Source organism: Oncorhynchus gorbuscha, linkage group LG06, assembly GCF_021184085.1.
Source record: "Oncorhynchus gorbuscha isolate QuinsamMale2020 ecotype Even-year linkage group LG06, OgorEven_v1.0, whole genome shotgun sequence".
In the NCBI taxonomy this organism is placed as follows: Eukaryota; Metazoa; Chordata; class Actinopteri; order Salmoniformes; family Salmonidae; genus Oncorhynchus; species Oncorhynchus gorbuscha.
In genome coordinates, this window is record NC_060178.1 from 5308040 (window position 1) to 5327240 (window position 19201).

The 19201-nt window shown below is 45.6% G+C and overlaps 2 protein-coding genes across 3 annotated transcripts in view; one reads left to right on the forward strand and one right to left on the reverse strand.

Moving 5' to 3' along the window:
- The first annotated feature begins 974 nt into the window (after positions 1-974).
- LOC124037448 (transmembrane protein 138-like) lies at positions 975-6785 on the forward strand. Of its 2 annotated transcripts, XM_046352155.1 has the most exons (6): positions 975-1100; positions 1873-2282; positions 4480-4702; positions 4846-5017; positions 5140-5215; positions 5835-6785. In XM_046352155.1, the coding sequence occupies exons 3-6, from the start codon at positions 4575-4577 to the stop codon at positions 5945-5947; spliced, it is 489 nt and encodes a 162-aa protein (XP_046208111.1). In that variant the 5' UTR covers positions 975-1100; positions 1873-2282; positions 4480-4574; the 3' UTR covers positions 5948-6785. The 2 variants fall into 2 exon arrangements, with proteins under 2 accessions (XP_046208111.1, XP_046208112.1); XM_046352156.1 differs by lacking the exons at positions 975-1100; positions 1873-2282 and having other exon boundaries at positions 2289-4702.
- Positions 6786-8000: 1215 nt separating this feature from the next.
- Positions 8001-19201, reverse strand: part of LOC124037449 (transmembrane protein 258) — an 11281-nt gene continuing 80 nt past the window's right edge. Inside the window, exons 1-4 of the mRNA XM_046352157.1 lie at positions 19192-19201; positions 18588-18697; positions 9250-9379; positions 8001-8148 (exon numbers count right to left, since the gene is read on the reverse strand). The exon at positions 19192-19201 is cut by the window's right edge and continues 80 nt beyond it. Coding sequence (XP_046208113.1) covers positions 9253-9379; positions 18588-18697; positions 19192-19194 — 240 coding nt within the window. The 5' untranslated portion in view covers positions 19195-19201 and the 3' untranslated portion in view covers positions 8001-8148; positions 9250-9252. The remainder of the gene's footprint in view (positions 8149-9249; positions 9380-18587; positions 18698-19191) is intronic.

Below are 19201 nucleotides of genomic sequence, written 5' to 3' on the forward strand. Positions count from 1 at the left end.
GCACAGTTCTGAACTTAAAAAGTTATTATTAAACCAATTAGGCACATTTGTGCAATCTTGATATAAAATACTGAACATAAATAAAATGGTTTAAAATGGATCAGTCCAAAAACTCAAAAAATGACTTTGTGTCTCTCAGGCTATATTCCCATTGCTAACGTTATAGTTATTGCTATTCCATTACTTCAGTTTCATTGCTATAGTTTCTGTAATCTGGTGGCCAGTTAGTGTATGAAAAGAAATAAAAAAATATTTAAATTGTTCCAATCACGGACTGGTAGAGCTGAGACACCAGGTGGGTGCAATAATGGGCAAGTAGAACAGAAAAACAGCAGTACTCAGTACCTCCACACTTTCTACGAGGGCAAAATGAGTACGTAATGTTGTGCTCGGTCTCTTTATTGGCGAATTGTAGCCAACAGGTGTTTCTGTGGAACTCAAGCAGAGTCTTGTAGAATACGAAGCTGTGTCCAATCACAAACTCTCGTTAGAGTGAACGGGAGTATGACGTACAAAACTCGGTATTCCTTCTATCCAATGACCAGGATGGAGAGGGCGGTATTTTACCCACACGAGAAAACGACCCCCTTCCTCCTCTAAAGGTTACGGGGAGAAATAAATGCCGAAAATAAAGTCTGTGGTAAACACAGGCTTAGGGTATTTTTATACGTTTTGTTCTATGAGAATTTTCATCGGCTAACATGAGTGTTTGTGCATTTTAAAGAATATATGCAATAAAAAATAAAATAAAAACACAAATGCTTCATAATTCATTAAGGTAACGTTAACGGACTGCTATGATCTCATAGAACAAAACAAAACGTATACGATCTCCTAAACCTGTGTTAACTTCAATACCTTATTTTTTTGTAGACGTTATAATTCCAAAAATGTCCTATTCTTTTTTGTCCTATTCATCTTGTTACCATGGGGATGGCTGAACGAACGAGAGGGGATTTATTTCCGGGTTTCAGGGCGGAAATGGCGTTTCCATGGTATTCGAAGAAAAGCCCGCAAAGCAAACACGGCCTTTGGTTTAAGCTAGCTAATGAACTAGACGACGGTGACGGCTCAATACTCCATCCAACCCGTAAAAAAAGGTAACATTCATTATACGTTTTTATTTTATGTTTTATTTTCTAGTAAAAAGCGAACTTCAGCGTCGATGACAGTGTTGAATAATACTGTTCGTTTGTCCCCCTCATAGGCGCATGCTATTTGAACGTTAGCATGCTTGCTATTTGTTCGGGTCCCTAGCTAATGTTCGTTTTTGTAACTCAGTATTGTATTTTACGAACGTTAACGTTACACTACTTATCATTTTAAGATTTAACTAGTTAGCTAGCTAATAGTCCGTCTGTAAGAACTGTGAGGTTAACTGCCCAAGTGTTTTGTTTTGGCTCTCGCTAGGCTTGATTCTGATTTCTAGATCATGTGAACAACAACGTTTGATGCTAGTCAGCTAAAATTAGCTTAACGTCAGTTTAGAAAGGATGGCAGCCAAGAAACGACAACAGACGGTGAGTGGTGTCTACTACAGACACCCGCGTGACTACGAAATAATTGCATTAGTCAATAGGATGCCATTTGGCACATCATTTTCTTTAATCTGTAATCCTTACCGTGACCTCTCCTTGGCTGTTTACCTGTGTGACAGGTTTAGTTCACACTACTTTGCGTTAACTAGTTACACAGCGCTTTGGCTCTTGATCAGAAGAACGGAGAGGACAGCAGGGAGAATGGTTAGGTTATCTTTAGCTCTGAAATACTATTGTCAAGACGTTTTTATCATTTTTTAAAAATCCATATGGCAGAGTCCTTTCCCAAACCTAAACCAACCATTTTAAACAACTCTTTCACATCTCATTTCAGGGAGGACTCGATAGCTAGATTGGGAAGATCACGATGAAGCTGAACACCTGTATTCTCATCTCAAAGTGACTCCAGTCCCATCTGTTCAGTTTGGCTACCAGCAGATTTAGGACTGAAGGGCTCTCTGCCTGGATGACAAGCACACAGCCTACGTCCCTGAACACTGGTGAAATTGCACAGGAACGAAGAAGATGGAAGGACCTCTTGAGGTTTTTTTTTTTTAACAGAACATGGAATTTGACTGTAATTAGGAGTTGAATGAATGTTTTTACTAAATGAAGATTGAAAGGCATCTAAACATCATTGGATTGTGGAAAACAAAGTAAAGCTGGTTACCAGGCTCAAGGTGGGGAGACGGGTAGCCTGAAGGGCAACCGGAGGGTCGACGGACTGACATCCAGAACCCTATAGTAAGTATGTGGTTTGAGGAGTTGGCGAGGTAACTTTGGTCAACTCTGAGTTCCACTCAGAATAACCGGTTCCTCAGAAGTGGCTCACCTTTTTAGCCAGGTACGTGTTAATGTCGGCAACAATTCCTTCAGTGCTAAACTGCAGGCAGGCTTACTCCTTTTATCCTGAATGAAGTGTCTGAGCCACGAGTTGAGGCTCATCTCCTTAATTTGAGGTAGACAATCGATATGAAATATTTTATTAATCAAAAAAATGTGTTGAAGCTATATTCATGTTAAAATATCTATTAGTAATAACAGAATGCATTTTAAACTTCACGCACAGTACAACTTGCAGATGACTTAATACAATTGTTTTATCGATTGGTGTGGGGAGGGAGCAGGGATGCAAACTAGTCACCTTTTGGCAAAATTCGTGGTTTTGAATCCCAAAATAGGTGACCCACGTGATTCGTGTAGATCCGATGAGAAAGGTTTGGGATGGGGGGGGGTTGGATCACTACTGGCTGTAAGTGAACAAGTGATGCACGTTTGGCGCAATACTGGCTGTATCCAAGACTCAGCCAATCGTTTACATAACAACAGAATGCAAAGCAGAGGCAACCAATTTACTAGTTACAGCATCAGCGTGCGCTCTGGTAAGACAGCTTGCCAGTTACAGCAGCACGTCCCCTGAACGATAACGAAGAGGTCTTTAAAAAAAAAACTTTTATTTAACTAGGCAAGTCAGTTAAGAACAAATCATTTTTGTCTGCAGTTTTCGGTTTGGCTATTTGTTTCAAGGTGTATGTGGCGGTTCTAGCTTGTATGCCGCCCTGGGTGAAACCCCCCATATCAGCGCCGTGCCGCAATGGGGGGGAACCCCCCTAAATCCGCTACTGATTTTGTATTAGTCTATAAATAAATGTCTTTGACAAAATTCCTCATCTCTCCCGTGTCTTATTCAACTAGTATAAGTTTTTAAAGTTTAAGGATAATAACTCGGCCATAGTTGTTCTGAAATGTTTATTACTTGCCAACATTTCACTCCCTCTGTTTAATATAACACACACTTAGTAATTTCGGTTGCCTATCCTGACGTGAAGTTTGTTCTATAGTAAGTATTTGATTCCATGTGTCACGGAATGTATTTGACTCAAGCCACCAACTTAAGGAAATTAGCCACTATCTTAACTAATGTTTATCCTCTACAGTGTGGTTAATTTTCAGTTTGAGAGAATTAAGTGAAAATGAAGCGTTGCTTGTTTAAACAAGTGGATTCAGGGATGAAGTGTAGCTGGGCCTGGCTTAAGCTGGAGGCAACTATGGAGATGAAAGGAACATCACACACTTTCCCTCTTTGGGAAATGTTTTTTTTTCCTTAAGACTTTGACAGTGAAGTCTAGACAACCAATAACATTGCTTTCTTTACATTTTGTGTATTTTATTTTTTGTATTTTCCACACAGAGACTGAAAGATGGTGTAGATCATATTCTGTGTTGTTTAACTAGTTAAAACCTGCATTTCCCCCTAGCAGGGATTGTTTTTTTCTGCAAGTTTCAGCAACAACAACAAAAAAAGTGTCACCTTTTTTTGGTCCCTCACCCGTTTGTATCCCTGATAAGGTGCTTGTGCATTGAGAAGCACATCACCACCGACGTTATTAACAATAAGTAATAAAATAAGGCATTTCTAAAAGCCTATTTCACACCCGTAGCCTGTTGAATTCGTAAGATAACTTTACTTTCATTTTGGCACAAATAAAAATGTGGCACTGATTCTCCCGCAGATTGACGTTTCAACATTTTGTCTCAATGAAGAGTGCGGTGTTCAACCACGCAAGCGCAGTTATAAGTCTGCTAGCGGTAGCAGCAGGCGGACTAGCAATATCCACCGTTGTAGTACGGATGAAGCCTGAGCTGGAAGGTGCAGCTTGGCTAGCTGTAGTTTTAGTCGTAGTGTCCCCTCGGATAGCTGTCACTACGGAGCAACACAGGCAGCCAAATTCGGCTTTATTTGTTTAACCATTTTTATTTTGATCTGTCAGAGCTGATCTGATTGTTTAAAAGACCAATTACTGGAGAGAGAAAATAATAAAAGTCCAATTACTGGAGAGAGAAAATAATAAAAGTCCAATTACTGGAGAGAGAAAATAATAAAAGTCCAATTACTGGAGAGAGAAAATAATAATCATACTTGGTCTGTCTGTAAACGCAGCCGGAGACGACGAAGCTAGAGGCTGTGAACGTGTGAAGTTCATCCCAGCTGTGTGCAGGTGTTCCTGGGCTATGTAGCCAGACTTACCCCCTAGCATGCTCCAGACCAACAACTACTCGCTGGTCCTTCTGGTCCAGCTGGGTCTGCTGACCTATGACCTGTTCGTGAACTCCTTCAGCGAGCTGCTCAGGGCAGCGCCCGTCATCCAGCTAGTGCTGTTCATGTATGTACATTTGTTTTTGTAGTTGTAGTTATTAAAACATATTTATTATTAAAACATATTTAATAGCTAGTTATTTTACTTACATTTATGTTAGATGTTCTTAGTGGGATTGTAACTGTGTTTTTATAACCTGTGTGTTCTAGTATCCAGGATATAGCCATCCTGTTCAACGTGATCATCATTCTGCTGATGATGTTCAACACCTACGTGTTCCAGGTCGGTCTGGTCTCTCTGCTACTGGAGAGGTTTAAAGGCTTGCTGGTGCTGTCTGCCATCTACCTCACTCTCAGCATCTCCTTTCACTGCTGGGTAGTGGTACGTGCAGAAACACGCACAGAAAATTGTCAGCAGAAAAGGGGACATTATTCCCACCTGTTGAGTTTTTATAAACATTTGATCACGTCTGCTATTATTTTGTTTGCTTTTTTTTTTTTTAGAACCTGAGATGGCTGGAATCTAATCGTTTCATCTGGACGAACGGCCTGTGTGTCCTCTTCGTCTTCCAGAGGGTTGGTAAGTTCTCTGATGAAAAGAAAGACCCACACACTGGTCTCTTGCCAGCATGACTAAGGTTTATTCAGCCTTGTGTATCGGCCTGTTGAGGCGTAATAAGCGGTCGCTTCTTTTCACGAGACTACTTAGTTAACGTAGAGGTTTTCACGAGACTACTTAGTTAACGTAGAGGTTTTCACGAGACTACTTAGTTAACGTAGAGGTTTTCACGAGACTACTTAGTTAACGTAGAGGTTTTCACGAGACTACTTAGTTAACGTAGCGGTTTTCACGAGACTACTTAGTTAATGTAGCGGTTTTCACGAGACTACTTAGTTAATGTAGCGGGTTTCACGAGACTACTTAGTTAATGTAGCGGGTTTCACGAGACTACTTAGTTAACGTAGCGGGTTTCACGAGACTACTTAGTTGATGTAGCGGTTTTCACGAGACTACTTAGTTGAGGTAGCGGTTTTCACGAGACTACTTAGTTGACGTAGCGGTTTCACGAGACTACGTAGTTGACGTAGCGTTTTTCACGAGACTACTTAGTTAACGTAGCGGTTTTCACGAGACTAATACTAAACATGTTGGTTTATTTTAGTTTGTGAGTCGTGTAACTTGTTTTTCTATTCCACAGCTGCAGTGTTGTATTACTACGTTTACAAACGGACAGCAGAGTGTCTGGGCGACCCGCGGCTGTATCAGGATTCTGTCTGGCTGAGGGATGCCTTCGCCAGAGCTCGTCAGTGAGGAGGAAATGGAACATTTAGACCCCCCCCCCCAAAGGACTTATTACCAGGCGAGGCCTGCCAGGCTCTGTGGTGACTCACTTGCCTGGGTGAGCCATGTTCGTTAGGCATGAAAATGAAACAGGGAGGGTCTCCCTGGCCTTGTACAATAAGAAATGACCATTAAACTGAAACAGGGAGGGACTCCCTGGCCTTGTCCAATAAGAATTGACCATTGTTTTCCCACTTCAAAACGGTTTGCCCAACTGAAAATGACTCTGGGTCAGGATGTAGCTGACGGAAAAGTGAGAAACGGCAATGGGTTTGTACAGCAGGATGGATCAAGTCAATGTACCACACTACACAAATATGGACTAATGTTGTAACAAGAAGACAAGACACTAAAGGACAATCTGAGGCAGATTATTTTTATTTTAAACAGTACATTCATAATGACTGCTATTAATTTAGTGTTTTTACTAAGATGGAAAAAAATATAGCATCCCAAATTGCACCCTATTCCCTAATATAGTGCACTAAATGGGGAATGGAATGCATTTTGGGATACACAGTTGTTCACAGAACCAGGCGTGCATAAGAGTTGTTACTGGTTCCCTCTCAGGTGAGAGAGGGGAAGTCCTGGGGCTCGACTCAATCCAGTCTGTGTTGTAGCATCAAGGTCATTTCCTGTTGGGAGCAACGTTTACCGTGAAGGAAGTCTACACTATAATGCTGACTGAATGGAGCCTCTGGTTCAGTTTGTCCTGTAGATAAGATGTGCTATTTACAAAGTTCAAATTGTCAATCCAACACTTTTTATATATTTTTTATTTTATTTAAAAAAATGCCGGTTCTCTGTGGATTTTTGTTTTCTTTCTTAACTCGTCTGAATTTGAAATGGTCAAACCATAAAGGAAGTAACCCCGACGATAACATCATTTAACTACAGAATAGCAGATCAGCCTGGTATTTTATAGCCTGAAATCCAGACCTGTGCTAACATTCCACTCTGTGTCCATATGACCCTTTTACTCAATACTTTGTTGAAGCACCTTTGGCAGGGATTACAGCCTCGAGTCGTCTTGGGTATGACGCTACCAGCTTGGCACACCTGTATTTGGGGAGTTTCTCCCATTCTTCCCTGCAGAGTGGAATATTAGCAGAAAACAGATCTGGATTTCAGGCTATAAAATACCGGGCTGATCATCCAGCACCGGGCTAGAGAGTGAGGAATAATATTTTCCCTCCAAAGATTCATCTGGGTTTTAAGGCACCACTTCTCACAGAATAGCCTCCACAAATAGGTCCCAGTGCTCTGAAATGTAATTCACTCCACCCCCCCTGGGCCTTAGAAAGACAGATCTGTAACCTGTGGTTCTCAGGTTGAAGGTACAGCCAGTGGCCTTGCCGTTAGGATCTAGGCCTGACCAGTCGCCACTATGAATATTACTAGTTACGCTATCAAAACAGTCCCAAATAAACTGCAGTCACTGACACACAGGCTTCAATACAATGAGACCCATCCTCTGTCCGGCAATAGATAAGTGATCGAGGAGGGTCAAGTTAGTAGGTGAATGTAAAGGTCCTCCCCTCAAGAGTATAGTCGTGTCCTTCACAGTGGATTCAAAAACTCTTCTTCTGGAAAGTAAAAACCATGTACCTACGGTAAAACGGTATGCTACATATCATTAGATCTAAAATGTCTAGCTTTATTAGTTATTGGACACTTGTAAAACATCATTTGCCTGATGAACTTGCGAGTGGAGGAGGAGCTTTCATACAAATGCCATGTTTCCTCATCGCCCTCCGAAAGATTAGTCAGTGGTCTGGTCTGTTTTAGTTGACTGATTCTAAACCGCTTCCTTTCCTGCCTCTCCTCCCTGATTGGACGGGACACTCGATGAAAGCAATAGGTTAGCAGCGTAAATTGTAAACACAGTCTACTTTGAAGATGCCTCTGGGTCAGCATACTATGGGGACAGTATCACTAATGCTACAATCCTTTTTTTTTTTAAACAGCCAGTCAATCCAGAAGAATTGTCAAAATTTCACCAGAAAAAAAAAATACTATGCAGTTTTTGTACAAATAGCTATTTTTATTTATTGAAAGGTCACCCCAATCCACAGCCCCCCACAGTGCAATCCATAACCATCTTGTAGTGGAGCCCATTTCATGTCCTTCCCCTGTTCCATTGGAATGTTCTTCTGTATTGATATAACAATCTGACACACACACACACACACACAGGGAGAAGAAAAGACAAAACACTATGGTGAATGAGTTAACTTTAAAAAGGTAGATCTAGGGACATGACCATAAGGGTGATTTATGACAGGAACAAAGATTAGAGGCACAACTATTTGAGATTTGTCACGCAGATAGCACGTCGCTAGAGAGAGCCGCAATCTCAGTAGCCTACCGGTGTGATTCTTGCAGCCTCTTGCGTCACACGCTCTGTTTGTGCCACTGTTTGTGATAACGTCATATCACATGAGTCTGTTTTTAAAATGGTTCTGATTTGTATTGTTGAGTGTTGTAACGTTTTCTGAATCTGGAAACTTGTGCATGTCCTCGAAAGAGCCATTCATTTTTTTTTGCAGCAATCACAAACAAGGATAACCTGTCAGTTGCACAACACATGCATTCAACCGAAACATTGAACCCAACCCTTCTGAATCAGAGAGGTTAGGGAGCTGCCTTTAAAAAAAAAATATTTATAAAAAAAAAATCGGCAACCTGGGGAGCAGTTGTTGTTAACGGCCTTACTCAAGGGATGAACAGCAGATTTTCCCACCTTGCCGGTTCGGGGATTAAAACCCAGCCCTTTTCAGTTACTGTCTCAACGTTCTAACCGCTACGCAGCCACATTTTAAAGAAGATTTTTTTTTTTTTTTAAACGATCCAAGTCGCCATGATCCTTACCCGTCAGACATAGATGCCCTGATCCTTACCCGTCAGACATAGATGCCCTGATCCTTACCCGTCAGACATAGATGCCCTGATCCTTACCCGTCAGACATAGATGCCCTGATCCTTACCCGTCAGACATAGATGCCCTGATCCTTACCCGTCAGACATAGATGCCCTGATCCCTACCCGTCAGACATAGATGCCCTGATCCTTACCCGTCAGACATAGATGCCCTGATCCTTACCCGTCAGACATAGATGCCCTGTACCCGTCAGACATAGATGCCCTGATCCTTACCCGTCAGACATAGATGCCCTGATCCTTACCCGTCAGACATAGATGCCCTGATCCTTACCCGTCAGACATAGATGCCCTGATCCTTACCCGTCAGACATAGATGCCCTGATCCTTACCCGTCAGACATAGATGCCGACCCACAGTAACAGAAACAGCACTCCGAAGCCCATGAAGAGCGACGCCACCAGGGAGATGAGCAGCTCTTTGAACACGTCTCTGGTGTATTTAGTGGACGTTACCTCGTAGCTGAGAGAAAAGTTAAGGTGTTAAACAAAACAGGTAACGCTCAGGTCAGGTGGTCTCAAAACAGGTAACGCTCAGATCAGGTGGTCTCAAAACAGGTAACGCTCAGGTCAGGTGGTCTCAAAACAGGTAACGCTCAGGTCAGGTGGTCTCAAAACAGGTAACGCTCAGGTCAGGTGGTCTCAAAACAGGTAACGCTCAGGTCAGGTGGTCTCAAAACAGGTAACGCTCAGGTCAGGTGGTCTCAAAACAGGTAACGCTCAGGTCAGGTGGTCTCAAAACAGGTAACGCTCAGGTCAGGTGGTCTCAAAACAGGTAACGCTCAGGTCAGGTGGTCTCAAAACAGGTAACGCTCAGGTCAGGTGGTCTCAAAACAGGTAACGCTCAGGTCAGGTGGTCTCAAAACAGGTAACGCTCAGATCAGGTGGTCTCAAAACAGGTAACGCTCAGATCAGGTGGTCTCAAAACAGGTAACGCTCAGGTCAGGTGGTCTCAAAACAGGTAACGCTCAGATCAGGTGGTCTCAAAACAGGTAACGCTCAGATCAGGTGGTCTCAAAACAGGTAACGCTCAGGTCAGGTGGTCTCAAAACAGGTAACGCTCAGGTGGTCTCAAAACAGGTAACGCTCAGGTGGTCTCAAAACAGGTAACGCTCAGGTGGTCTCAAAACAGGTAACGCTCAGGTGGTCTCAAAACAGGTAACGCTCAGGTGGTCTCAAAACAGGTAACGCTCAGGTGGTCTCAAAACAGGTAACGCTCAGGTGGTCTCAAAACAGGTAACGCTCAGGTGGTCTCAAAACAGGTAACGCTCAGCTCAGGTGGTCTCAAAACAGGTAACGCTCAGCTCAGGTGGTCTCAAAACAGGTAACGCTCAGCTCAGGTGGTCTCAAAACAGGTAACGCTCAGGTCAGGTGGTCTCAAAACAGGTAACGCTCAGGTCAAACAGGTACGCTCAGGTCAGGTGGCTCAGGTCAGGTGGTCTCAAAACAGGTAACGCTCAGGTCAGGTGGTCTCAAAACAGGTAACGCTCAGGTCAGGTGGTCTCAAAACAGGTAACGCTCAGGTCAGGTGGTCTCAAAACAGGTAACGCTCAGGTCAGGTGGTCTCAAAACAGGTAACGCTCAGGTCAGGTGGTCTCAAAACAGGTAACGCTCAGGTCAGGTGGTCTCAAAACAGGTAACGCTCAGGTCAGGTGGTCTCAAAACAGGTAACGCTCAGGTCAGGTGGTCTCAAAACAGGTAACGCTCAGGTCAGGTGGTCTCAAAACAGGTAACGCTCAGGTCAGGTGGTCTCAAAACAGGTAACGCTCAGGTCAGGTGGTCTCAAAACAGGTAACGCTCAGGTCAGGTGGTCTCAAAACAGGTAACGCTCAGGTCAGGTGGTCTCAAAACAGGTAACGCTCAGGTGGTCTCAAAACAGGTAACGCTCAGGTCAGGTGGTCTCAAAACAGGTAACGCTCAGGTGGTCTCAAAACAGGTAACGCTCAGGTGGTCTCAAAACAGGTAACGCTCAGGTGGTCTCAAAACAGGTAACGCTCAGGTGGTCTCAAAACAGGTAACGCTCAGGTGGTCTCAAAACAGGTAACGCTCAGGTGGTCTCAAAACAGGTAACGCTCAGGTGGTCTCAAAACAGGTAACGCTCAGGTGGTCTCAAAACAGGTAACGCTCAGGTGGTCTCAAAACAGGTAACGCTCAGGTGGTCTCAAAACAGGTAACGCTCAGGTGGTCTCAAAACAGGTAACGCTCAGGTGGTCTCAAAACAGGTAACGCTCAGGTGGTCTCAAAACAGGTAACGCTCAGGTGGTCTCAAAACAGGTAACGCTCAGGTGGTCTCAAAACAGGTAACGCTCAGGTGGTCTCAAAACAGGTAACGCTCAGGTGGTCTCAAAACAGGTAACGCTCAGGTGGTCTCAAAACAGGTAACGCTCAGGTGGTCTCAAAACAGGTAACGCTCAGGTGGTCTCAAAACAGGTAACGCTCAGGTGGTCTCAAAACAGGTAACGCTCAGGTGGTCTCAAAACAGGTAACGCTCAGGTGGTCTCAAAACAGGTAACGCTCAGGTGGTCTCAAAACAGGTAACGCTCAGGTGGTCTCAAAACAGGTAACGCTCAGGTGGTCTCAAAACAGGTAACGCTCAGGTGGTCTCAAAACAGGTAACGCTCAGGTGGTCTCAACAGGTAACGCTCAGGTGGTCTCTCAACAGGTAACGCTCAGGTGGTCTCTCAACAGGTAACGCTCAGGTGGTCTCTCAACAGGTAACGCTCAGGTGGTCTCTCAAAAGGTAACGCTCAGGTGGTCTCTCAACAGGTAACGCTCAGGTGGTCTCAACAGGTAACGCTCAGGTGGTCTCTCAACAGGTAACGCTCAGGTGGTCTCTCAACAGGTAACGCTCAGGTGGTCTCTCAACAGGTAACGCTCAGGTGGTCTCTCAACAGGTAACGCTCAGGTGGTCTCTCAACAGGTAACGCTCAGGTGGTCTCTCAACAGGTAACGCTCAGGTGGTCTCAACAGGTAACGCTCAGGTGGTCTCAACAGGTAACGCTCAGGTGGTCTCAACAGGTAACGCTCAGGTGGTCTCAACAGGTAACGCTCAGGTGGTCTCAACAGGTAACGCTCAGGTGGTCTCTCAACAGGTAACGCTCAGGTGGTCTCAACAGGTAACGCTCAGGTGGTCTCTCAACAGGTAACGCTCAGGTGGTCTCAACAGGTAACGCTCAGGTGGTCTCTCAGGTAAACAGGTGGTAACAGGCTCAGGTGGTCTCAAAACAGGTAACGCTCAGGTGGTCTCAAAACAGGTAACGCTCAGGTGGTCTCAAAACAGGTAACAGGTGGTCTCAAAACGCTCAGGTGGTCTCAAAACAGGTAACGCTCAGGTGGTCTCAAAACAGGTAACGCTCAGGTGGTCTCAAAACAGGTAACGCTCAGGTGGTCTCAAAACAGGTAACGCTCAGGTGGTCTCAAAACAGGTAACGCTCAGGTGGTCTCAAAACAGGTAACGCTCAGGTGGTCTCAAAACAGGTAACGCTCAGGTGGTCTCAAAACAGGTAACGCTCAGGTGGTCTCAAAACAGGTAACGCTCAGGTGGTCTCAAAACAGGTAACGCTCAGGTGGTCTCAAAACAGGTAACGCTCAGGTGGTCTCAAAACAGGTAACGCTCAGGTGGTCTCAAAACAGGTAACGCTCAGGTGGTCTCAAAACAGGTAACGCTCAGGTGGTCTCAAAACAGGTAACGCTCAGGTGGTCTCAAAACAGGTAACGCTCAGGTGGTCTCAAAACAGGTAACGCTCAGGTGGTCTCAAAACAGGTAACGCTCAGGTGGTCTCAAAACAGGTAACGCTCAGGTGGTCTCAAAACAGGTAACGCTCAGGTGGTCTCAAAAAAACAGGTAACGCTCAGGTGGTCTCAAAACAGGTAACGCTCAGGTGGTCTCAAAACAGGTAACGCTCAGGTGGTCTCAAAACAGGTAACAGGTGGTCTCAGGTGGTCTCAAAACAGGTAACGCTCAGGTGGTCTCAAAACAGGTAACGCTCAGGTGGTCTCAAAACAGGTAACGCTCAGGTGGTCTCAAAACAGGTAACGCTCAGGTGGTCTCAAAACAGGTAACGCTCAGGTGGTCTCAAAACAGGTAACGCTCAGGTGGTCTCAAAACAGGTAACGCTCAGGTGGTCTCAAAACAGGTAACGCTCAGGTGGTCTCAAAAAAACGCTCAGGTGGTCTCAAAACAGGTAACGCTCAGGTGGTCTCAAAACAGGTAACGCTCAGGTGGTCTCAAAACAGGTAACGCTCAGGTGGTCTCAAAACAGGTAACGCTCAGGTGGTCTCAAAACAGGTAACGCTCAGGTGGTCTCAAAACAGGTAACGTAACGCTCAGGTGGTCTCAAAACAGGTAACGCTCAGGTGGTCTCAAAACAGGTAACGCTCAGGTGGTCTCAAAACAGGTAACGCTCAGGTGGTCTCAAAACAGGTAACGCTCAGGTGGTCTCAAAACAGGTAACGCTCAGGTGGTCTCAAAACAGGTAACGCTCAGGTGGTCTCAAAACAAACGCTCAGGTGGTCTCAAAACAGGTAACGCTCAGGTGGTCTCAAAACAGGTAACGCTCAGGTGGTCTCAAAACAGGTAACGCTCAGGTGGTCTCAAAACAGGTAACGCTCAGGTGGTCTCAAAACAGGTAACGCTCAGGTGGTCTCAAAACAGGTAACGCTCAGGTGGTCTCAAAACAGGTAACGCTCAGGTGGTCTCAAAACAGGTAACGCTCAGGTGGTCTCAAAACAAACGCTCAGGTGGTCTCAAAACAGGTAACGCTCAGGTGGTCTCAAAACAGGTAACGCTCAGGTGGTCTCAAAACAGGTAACGCTCAGGTGGTCTCAAAACAGGTAACGCTCAGGTGGTCTCAAAACAGGTAACGCTCAGGTGGTCTCAAAACAGGTAACGCTCAGGTGGTCTCAAAACAGGTAACGCTCAGGTGGTCTGGTAACGCTCAGGTGGTCTCAAAACAGGTAACGCTCAGGTGGTCTCAAAACAGGTAACGCTCAGGTGGTCTCAAAACAGGTAACGCTCAGGTGGTCTCAAAACAGGTAACGCTCAGGTGGTCTCAAAACAGGTAACGCTCAGGTGGTCTCAAAACAGGTAACGCTCAGGTGGTCTCAAAACAGGTAACGCTCAGGTGGTCTCAAAACAGGTAACGCTCAGGTGGTCTCAAAACAGGTAACGCTCAGGTGGTCTCAAAACAGGTAACGCTCAGGTGGTCTCAAAACAGGTAACGCTCAGGTGGTCTCAAAACAGGTAACGCTCAGGTGGTCTCAAAACAGGTAACGCTCAGGTGGTCTCAAAACAGGTAACGCTCAGGTGGTCTCAAAACAGGTAACGCTCAGGTGGTCTCAAAACAGGTAACGCTCAGGTGGTCTCAAAACAGGTAACGCTCAGGTGGTCTCAAAACAGGTAACGCTCAGGTGGTCTCAAAACAGGTAACGCTCAGGTGGTCTCAAAACAGGTAACGCTCAGGTGGTCTCAAAACAGGTAACGCTCAGGTGGTCTCAAAACAGGTAACGCTCAGGTGGTCTCAAAACAGGTAACGCTCAGGTGGTCTGGTCTCAAAACAGGTAACGCTCAGGTGGTCTCAAAACAGGTAACGCTCAGGTGGTCTCAAAACAGGTAACGCTCAGGTGGTCTCAAAACAGGTAACGCTCAGGTGGTCTCAAAACAGGTAACGCTCAGGTGGTCTCAAAACAGCTCAGGTGGTAACGCTCAGGTGGTCTCAAAACAACGCTCAGGTGGTCTCAAAACAGGTAACGCTCAGGTGGTCTCAAAACAGGTAACGCTCAGGTGGTCTCAAAACAGGTAACGCTCAGGTGGTCTCAAAACAGGTAACGCTCAGGTGGTCTCAAAACAGGTAACGCTCAGGTGGTCTCAAAACAGGTAACGCTCAGGTGGTCTCAAAACAGGTAACGCTCAGGTGGTCTCAAAACAGGTAACGCTCAGGTGGTCTCAAAACAGGTAACGCTCAGGTGGTCTCAAAACAGGTAACGCTCAGGTGGTCTCAAAACAGGTAACGCTCAGGTGGTCTCAAAACAGGTGGTAACGCTCAGGTGGTCTCAAAACAGGTAACGCTCAGGTGGTCTCAAAACAGGTAACGCTCAGGTGGTCTCAAAACAGGTAACGCTCAGGTGGTCTCAAAACAGGTAACGCTCAGGTGGTCTCAAAACAGGTAACGCTCAGGTGGTCTCAAAACAGGTAACGCTCAGGTGGTCTCAAAACAGGTAACGCTCAGGTGGTCTCAAAACAGGTAACGCTCAGGTGGTCTCAAAACGCTCAGGTGGTCTCAAAACAGGTAACGCTCAGGTGGTCTCAAAACAGGTAACGCTCAGGTGGTCTCAAAACAGGTAACGCTCAGGTGGTCTCAAAACAGGTAACGCTCAGGTGGTCTCAAAACAGGTAACGCTCAGGTGGTCTCAAAACAGGTAACGCTCAGGTGGGTCAGGTGGTCTCAAAACAGGTAACGCTCAGGTGGTCTCAAAACAGGTAACGCTCAGGTGGTCTCAAAACAGGTAACGCTCAGGTGGTCTCAAAACAGGTAACGCTCAGGTGGTCTCAAAACAGGTAACGCTCAGGTGGTCTCAAAAAAACGCTCAGGTGGGTCAGGTGGTCTCAAAACAGGTAACGCTCAGGTGGTCTCAAAACAGGTAACGCTAACGCTCAGGTGGTCTCAAAAAAACGCTCAGGTGGTCTCAAAACAGGTAACGCTCAGGTGGTCTCAAAACAGGTAACGCTCAGGTGGTGGTCTCAAAACAGGTAACGCTCAGTGGTCTGGTCTCAGGTGGTCTCAAAACAGGTAACGCTCAGGTGGTCTCAAAACAGGTAACGCTCAGGTGGTCTCAAAACAGGTAACGCTCAGGTGGTCTCAAAACAGGTAACGCTCAGGTGGTCTCAAAACAGGTAACGCTCAGGTGGTCTCAAAACAGGTAACGCTCAGGTGGTCTCAAAACAGGTAACGCTCAGGTGGTCTCAAAACAGGTAACGCTCAGGTGGTCTCAAAACAGGTAACGCTCAGGTGGTCTCAAAACAGGTAACGCTCAGGTGGTCTCAAAACAGGTAACAGGTGGTCTCAGGTGGTCTCAAAACAGGTAACGCTCAGGTGGTCTCAAAACAGGTAACGCTCAGGTGGTCTCAAAACAGGTAACGCTCAGGTGGTCTCAAAACAGGTAACGCTCAGGTGGTCTCAAAAGGTGGTCTCAAAAGGTAACGCTCAGGTGGTCTCAAAACAGGTAACGCTCAGGTGGTCTCAAAACAGGTAACGCTCAGGTGGTCTCAAAACAGGTAACGCTCAGGTGGTCTCAAAACAGGTAACGCTCAGGTGGTCTCAAAACAGGTAACGCTCAGGTGGTCTCAAAACAGGTAACGCTCAGGTGGTCTCAAAACAGGTGGTCTCAAAACAGGTAACGCTCAGGTGGTCTCAAAACAGGTAACGCTCAGGTGGTCTCAAAACAGGTAACGCTCAGGTGGTCTCAAAACAGGTAACGCTCAGGTGGTCTCAAAACAGGTAACGCTCAGGTGGTCTCAAAACAGGTAACGCTCAGGTGGTCTCAAAACAGGTAACGCTCAGGTGGTCTCAAAACAGGTAACGCTCAGGTGGTCTCAAAACAGGTAACGCTCAGGTGGTCTCAAAACAGGTAACGCTCAGGTGGTCTCAAAACAGGTAACGCTCAGGTGGTCTCAAAACAGGTAACGCTCAGGTGGTCTCAAAACAGGTAACGCTCAGGTGGTCTCAAAACAGGTAACGCTCAGGTGGTCTGGTCTCAAAACAGGTAACGCTCAGGTGGTCTCAAAACAGGTAACGCTCAGGTGGTCTCAAAACAGGTAACGCTCAGGTGGTCTCAAAACAGGTAACGCTCAGGTGGTCTCAAAACAGGTAACGCTCAGGTCAGGTGGTCTCAAAACTGCATTTTATTTTTGACCCCCCCCCCCAACCCCCCAAAAAAGCCAATTCTGCATTAACTCAGACTAAATGTATTTAATGAGATATTTCAGTGTTTTTTGTTTAGAATGTCACATTTACATTTAGCAGACGCTCTTATCCAGAGCGACTTACAAATTGGTGCATTCACCCTATGACATCCAGTGGAACAGTCACTTTACAATAGTGCATCTAAAACTTAAGGGGGGGGGTGAGAGGGATTCACCTCAGTCAATTCATGTACAGGGAAATTATTCAGACCCTTTTCCTCCACGTTTATGTTAGCCTTAATTCGAAAAGTGGATTCAATAGTCAATTGTTCTGCCACTAACTTTTGCGCATCGCCCTCGTGCGGCAATGTTTGCAAACACAATAGGGGTACAAAGATGGCCACGATTCACGGTCAAAATAAGTGGTCACCTTGCAGATAGATGGCCACGATTCAGGCCAAAGAGTTCAACCTTGTTTCTATCTGACCAGAGAATTGTTGTTTCTCATGGTCAGAATCCTTTAGGTGCCTTTTGGGAAAATCCAAGCGGGCTGTCATGTGCCTTTTACTGAGGAGTGGCTTTCGTCTGGCCTCTCTCACCAATCAGGCCTTCATGGTAAGTGCTGCAGAGATGGTTGTGCTTCTGGAAGGTTCTCTCATCTCCATAGAGAAACTCTAGAGCTCTGTCAGAGTGACCATCAGGTTCTTGGTCACCTCCCTGACCAAGGCCCTTCTCCCCAGATTGCTCAGTATGGCTGGGTGGCCAGCTCTAGGAAGAGTCTTGATGGTTCCAAACATCTTCCATTTAAGAATGATGAAGGTCCCCAAGAACACAGTGTTCTCTAATGCTGCACACCTTTTTTGGGACCCTTCCCCAGATCTGTGCCTTGAACACAATATTGTCTTGGAGCTCTACGGACAATTCCTTTGACCTCATTGCTTGGTTTTTGCTCTGACATGCACTGTGGGACCTTATATTTATTTATTTTACCTTTATTTTACATTTATTTAACTAGGCAAGTCAGTTAAGAACAAATTCTTATTCACAATGACGGCCTAGGAACAGTGGGTTTACTGCCTGTTCAGGGGCAGAGTGACAGATTTGTACCTTGTCAGCTCGGGGGTTTGAACTTGTAACCTTCCGGTTACTATTCCAACGCTCTAACCACTAGGCTACCCTGCCGCCTCTACACTCTAACCACTAGGCTACCCTGCCGCCTCTACACTCTAACCACTAGGCTACCCTGCCGCCTCTACACTCTAACCACTAGGCTACCCTGCCGCCTCTACACTCTAACCACTAGGCTACCCTGCCGCCTCTACACTCTAACCACTAGGCTACCCTGCCGCCTCTACACTCTAACCACTAGGCTACCCTGCCGCCTCTACACTCTAACCACTAGGCTACCCTGCCGCCTCTACACTCTAACCACTAGGCTACCCTGCCGCCTCTACACTCTAACCACTAGGCTACCTGCCACCTCTACACTCTAACCACTAGGCTACCATACTCGGTCAAAATAAACCATTAGGAGCCATTAGTTGACATTAGTACTGGGCTGGAACAGAAAGCCTTCATACTCGGTCAAAATAAACCATTAGGAGCCATTAGTTGACATTAGTACTGGGCTGGAACAGAAAGCCTTCATACTCGGTCAAAATAAACCATTAGGAGCCATTAGTTGACATTAGTACTGGGCTGGAACAGAAAGCCTTCATACTCGGTCAAAATAAACCAGTCACTGTGACGATAGACGGCCGTGGAAGGATACACAAAGAACCACGCAGTGAAGAACATGCCGATAGCCAGGAGGACCACAGTGAGGTGGGGGAAGACTGCTGGGTTCACCGGACTGGTGTATCTGGTCATGGCCTCCAGCTCCTGGTGGAACAACAGAGACACATGGAGAGAGATTCACCTCACGGTGTGTTTCTGCTTTAGGACATCAGGACAATATTCCACATGTATAAATAAAACAAAATGTCTGGGTTGTAAAGGACTAGCTACATGAATATAATTAACTAGGTGCACATCAACCAGCTTATTGACTGACTATCATCACAGTTGAATAAGATATAGTCTCCCCTGGAAACGTCTGTGGCTGGATGTTTATTGCTCAGTTATTTAACATAGTTACTGTATTCCCATCAAAACATATTTACTGTTATTCGATGAAATGACATAACGTCGAATGACAAGCCAATGTTGGCTAACAAAGCTATATCCATTGCAACAACGGAAATGTCTCGCTTCAACCATTTTAATCAATTAACTGTCAGGTTTTCATTAGGACAAATGGCATTACGTAGCTCTAAGCAGCATTTCATATTCTATGTTATTCTTAGAAAACCGTGCATTAGAGCCAAATCCCTTACCATTGTGTTG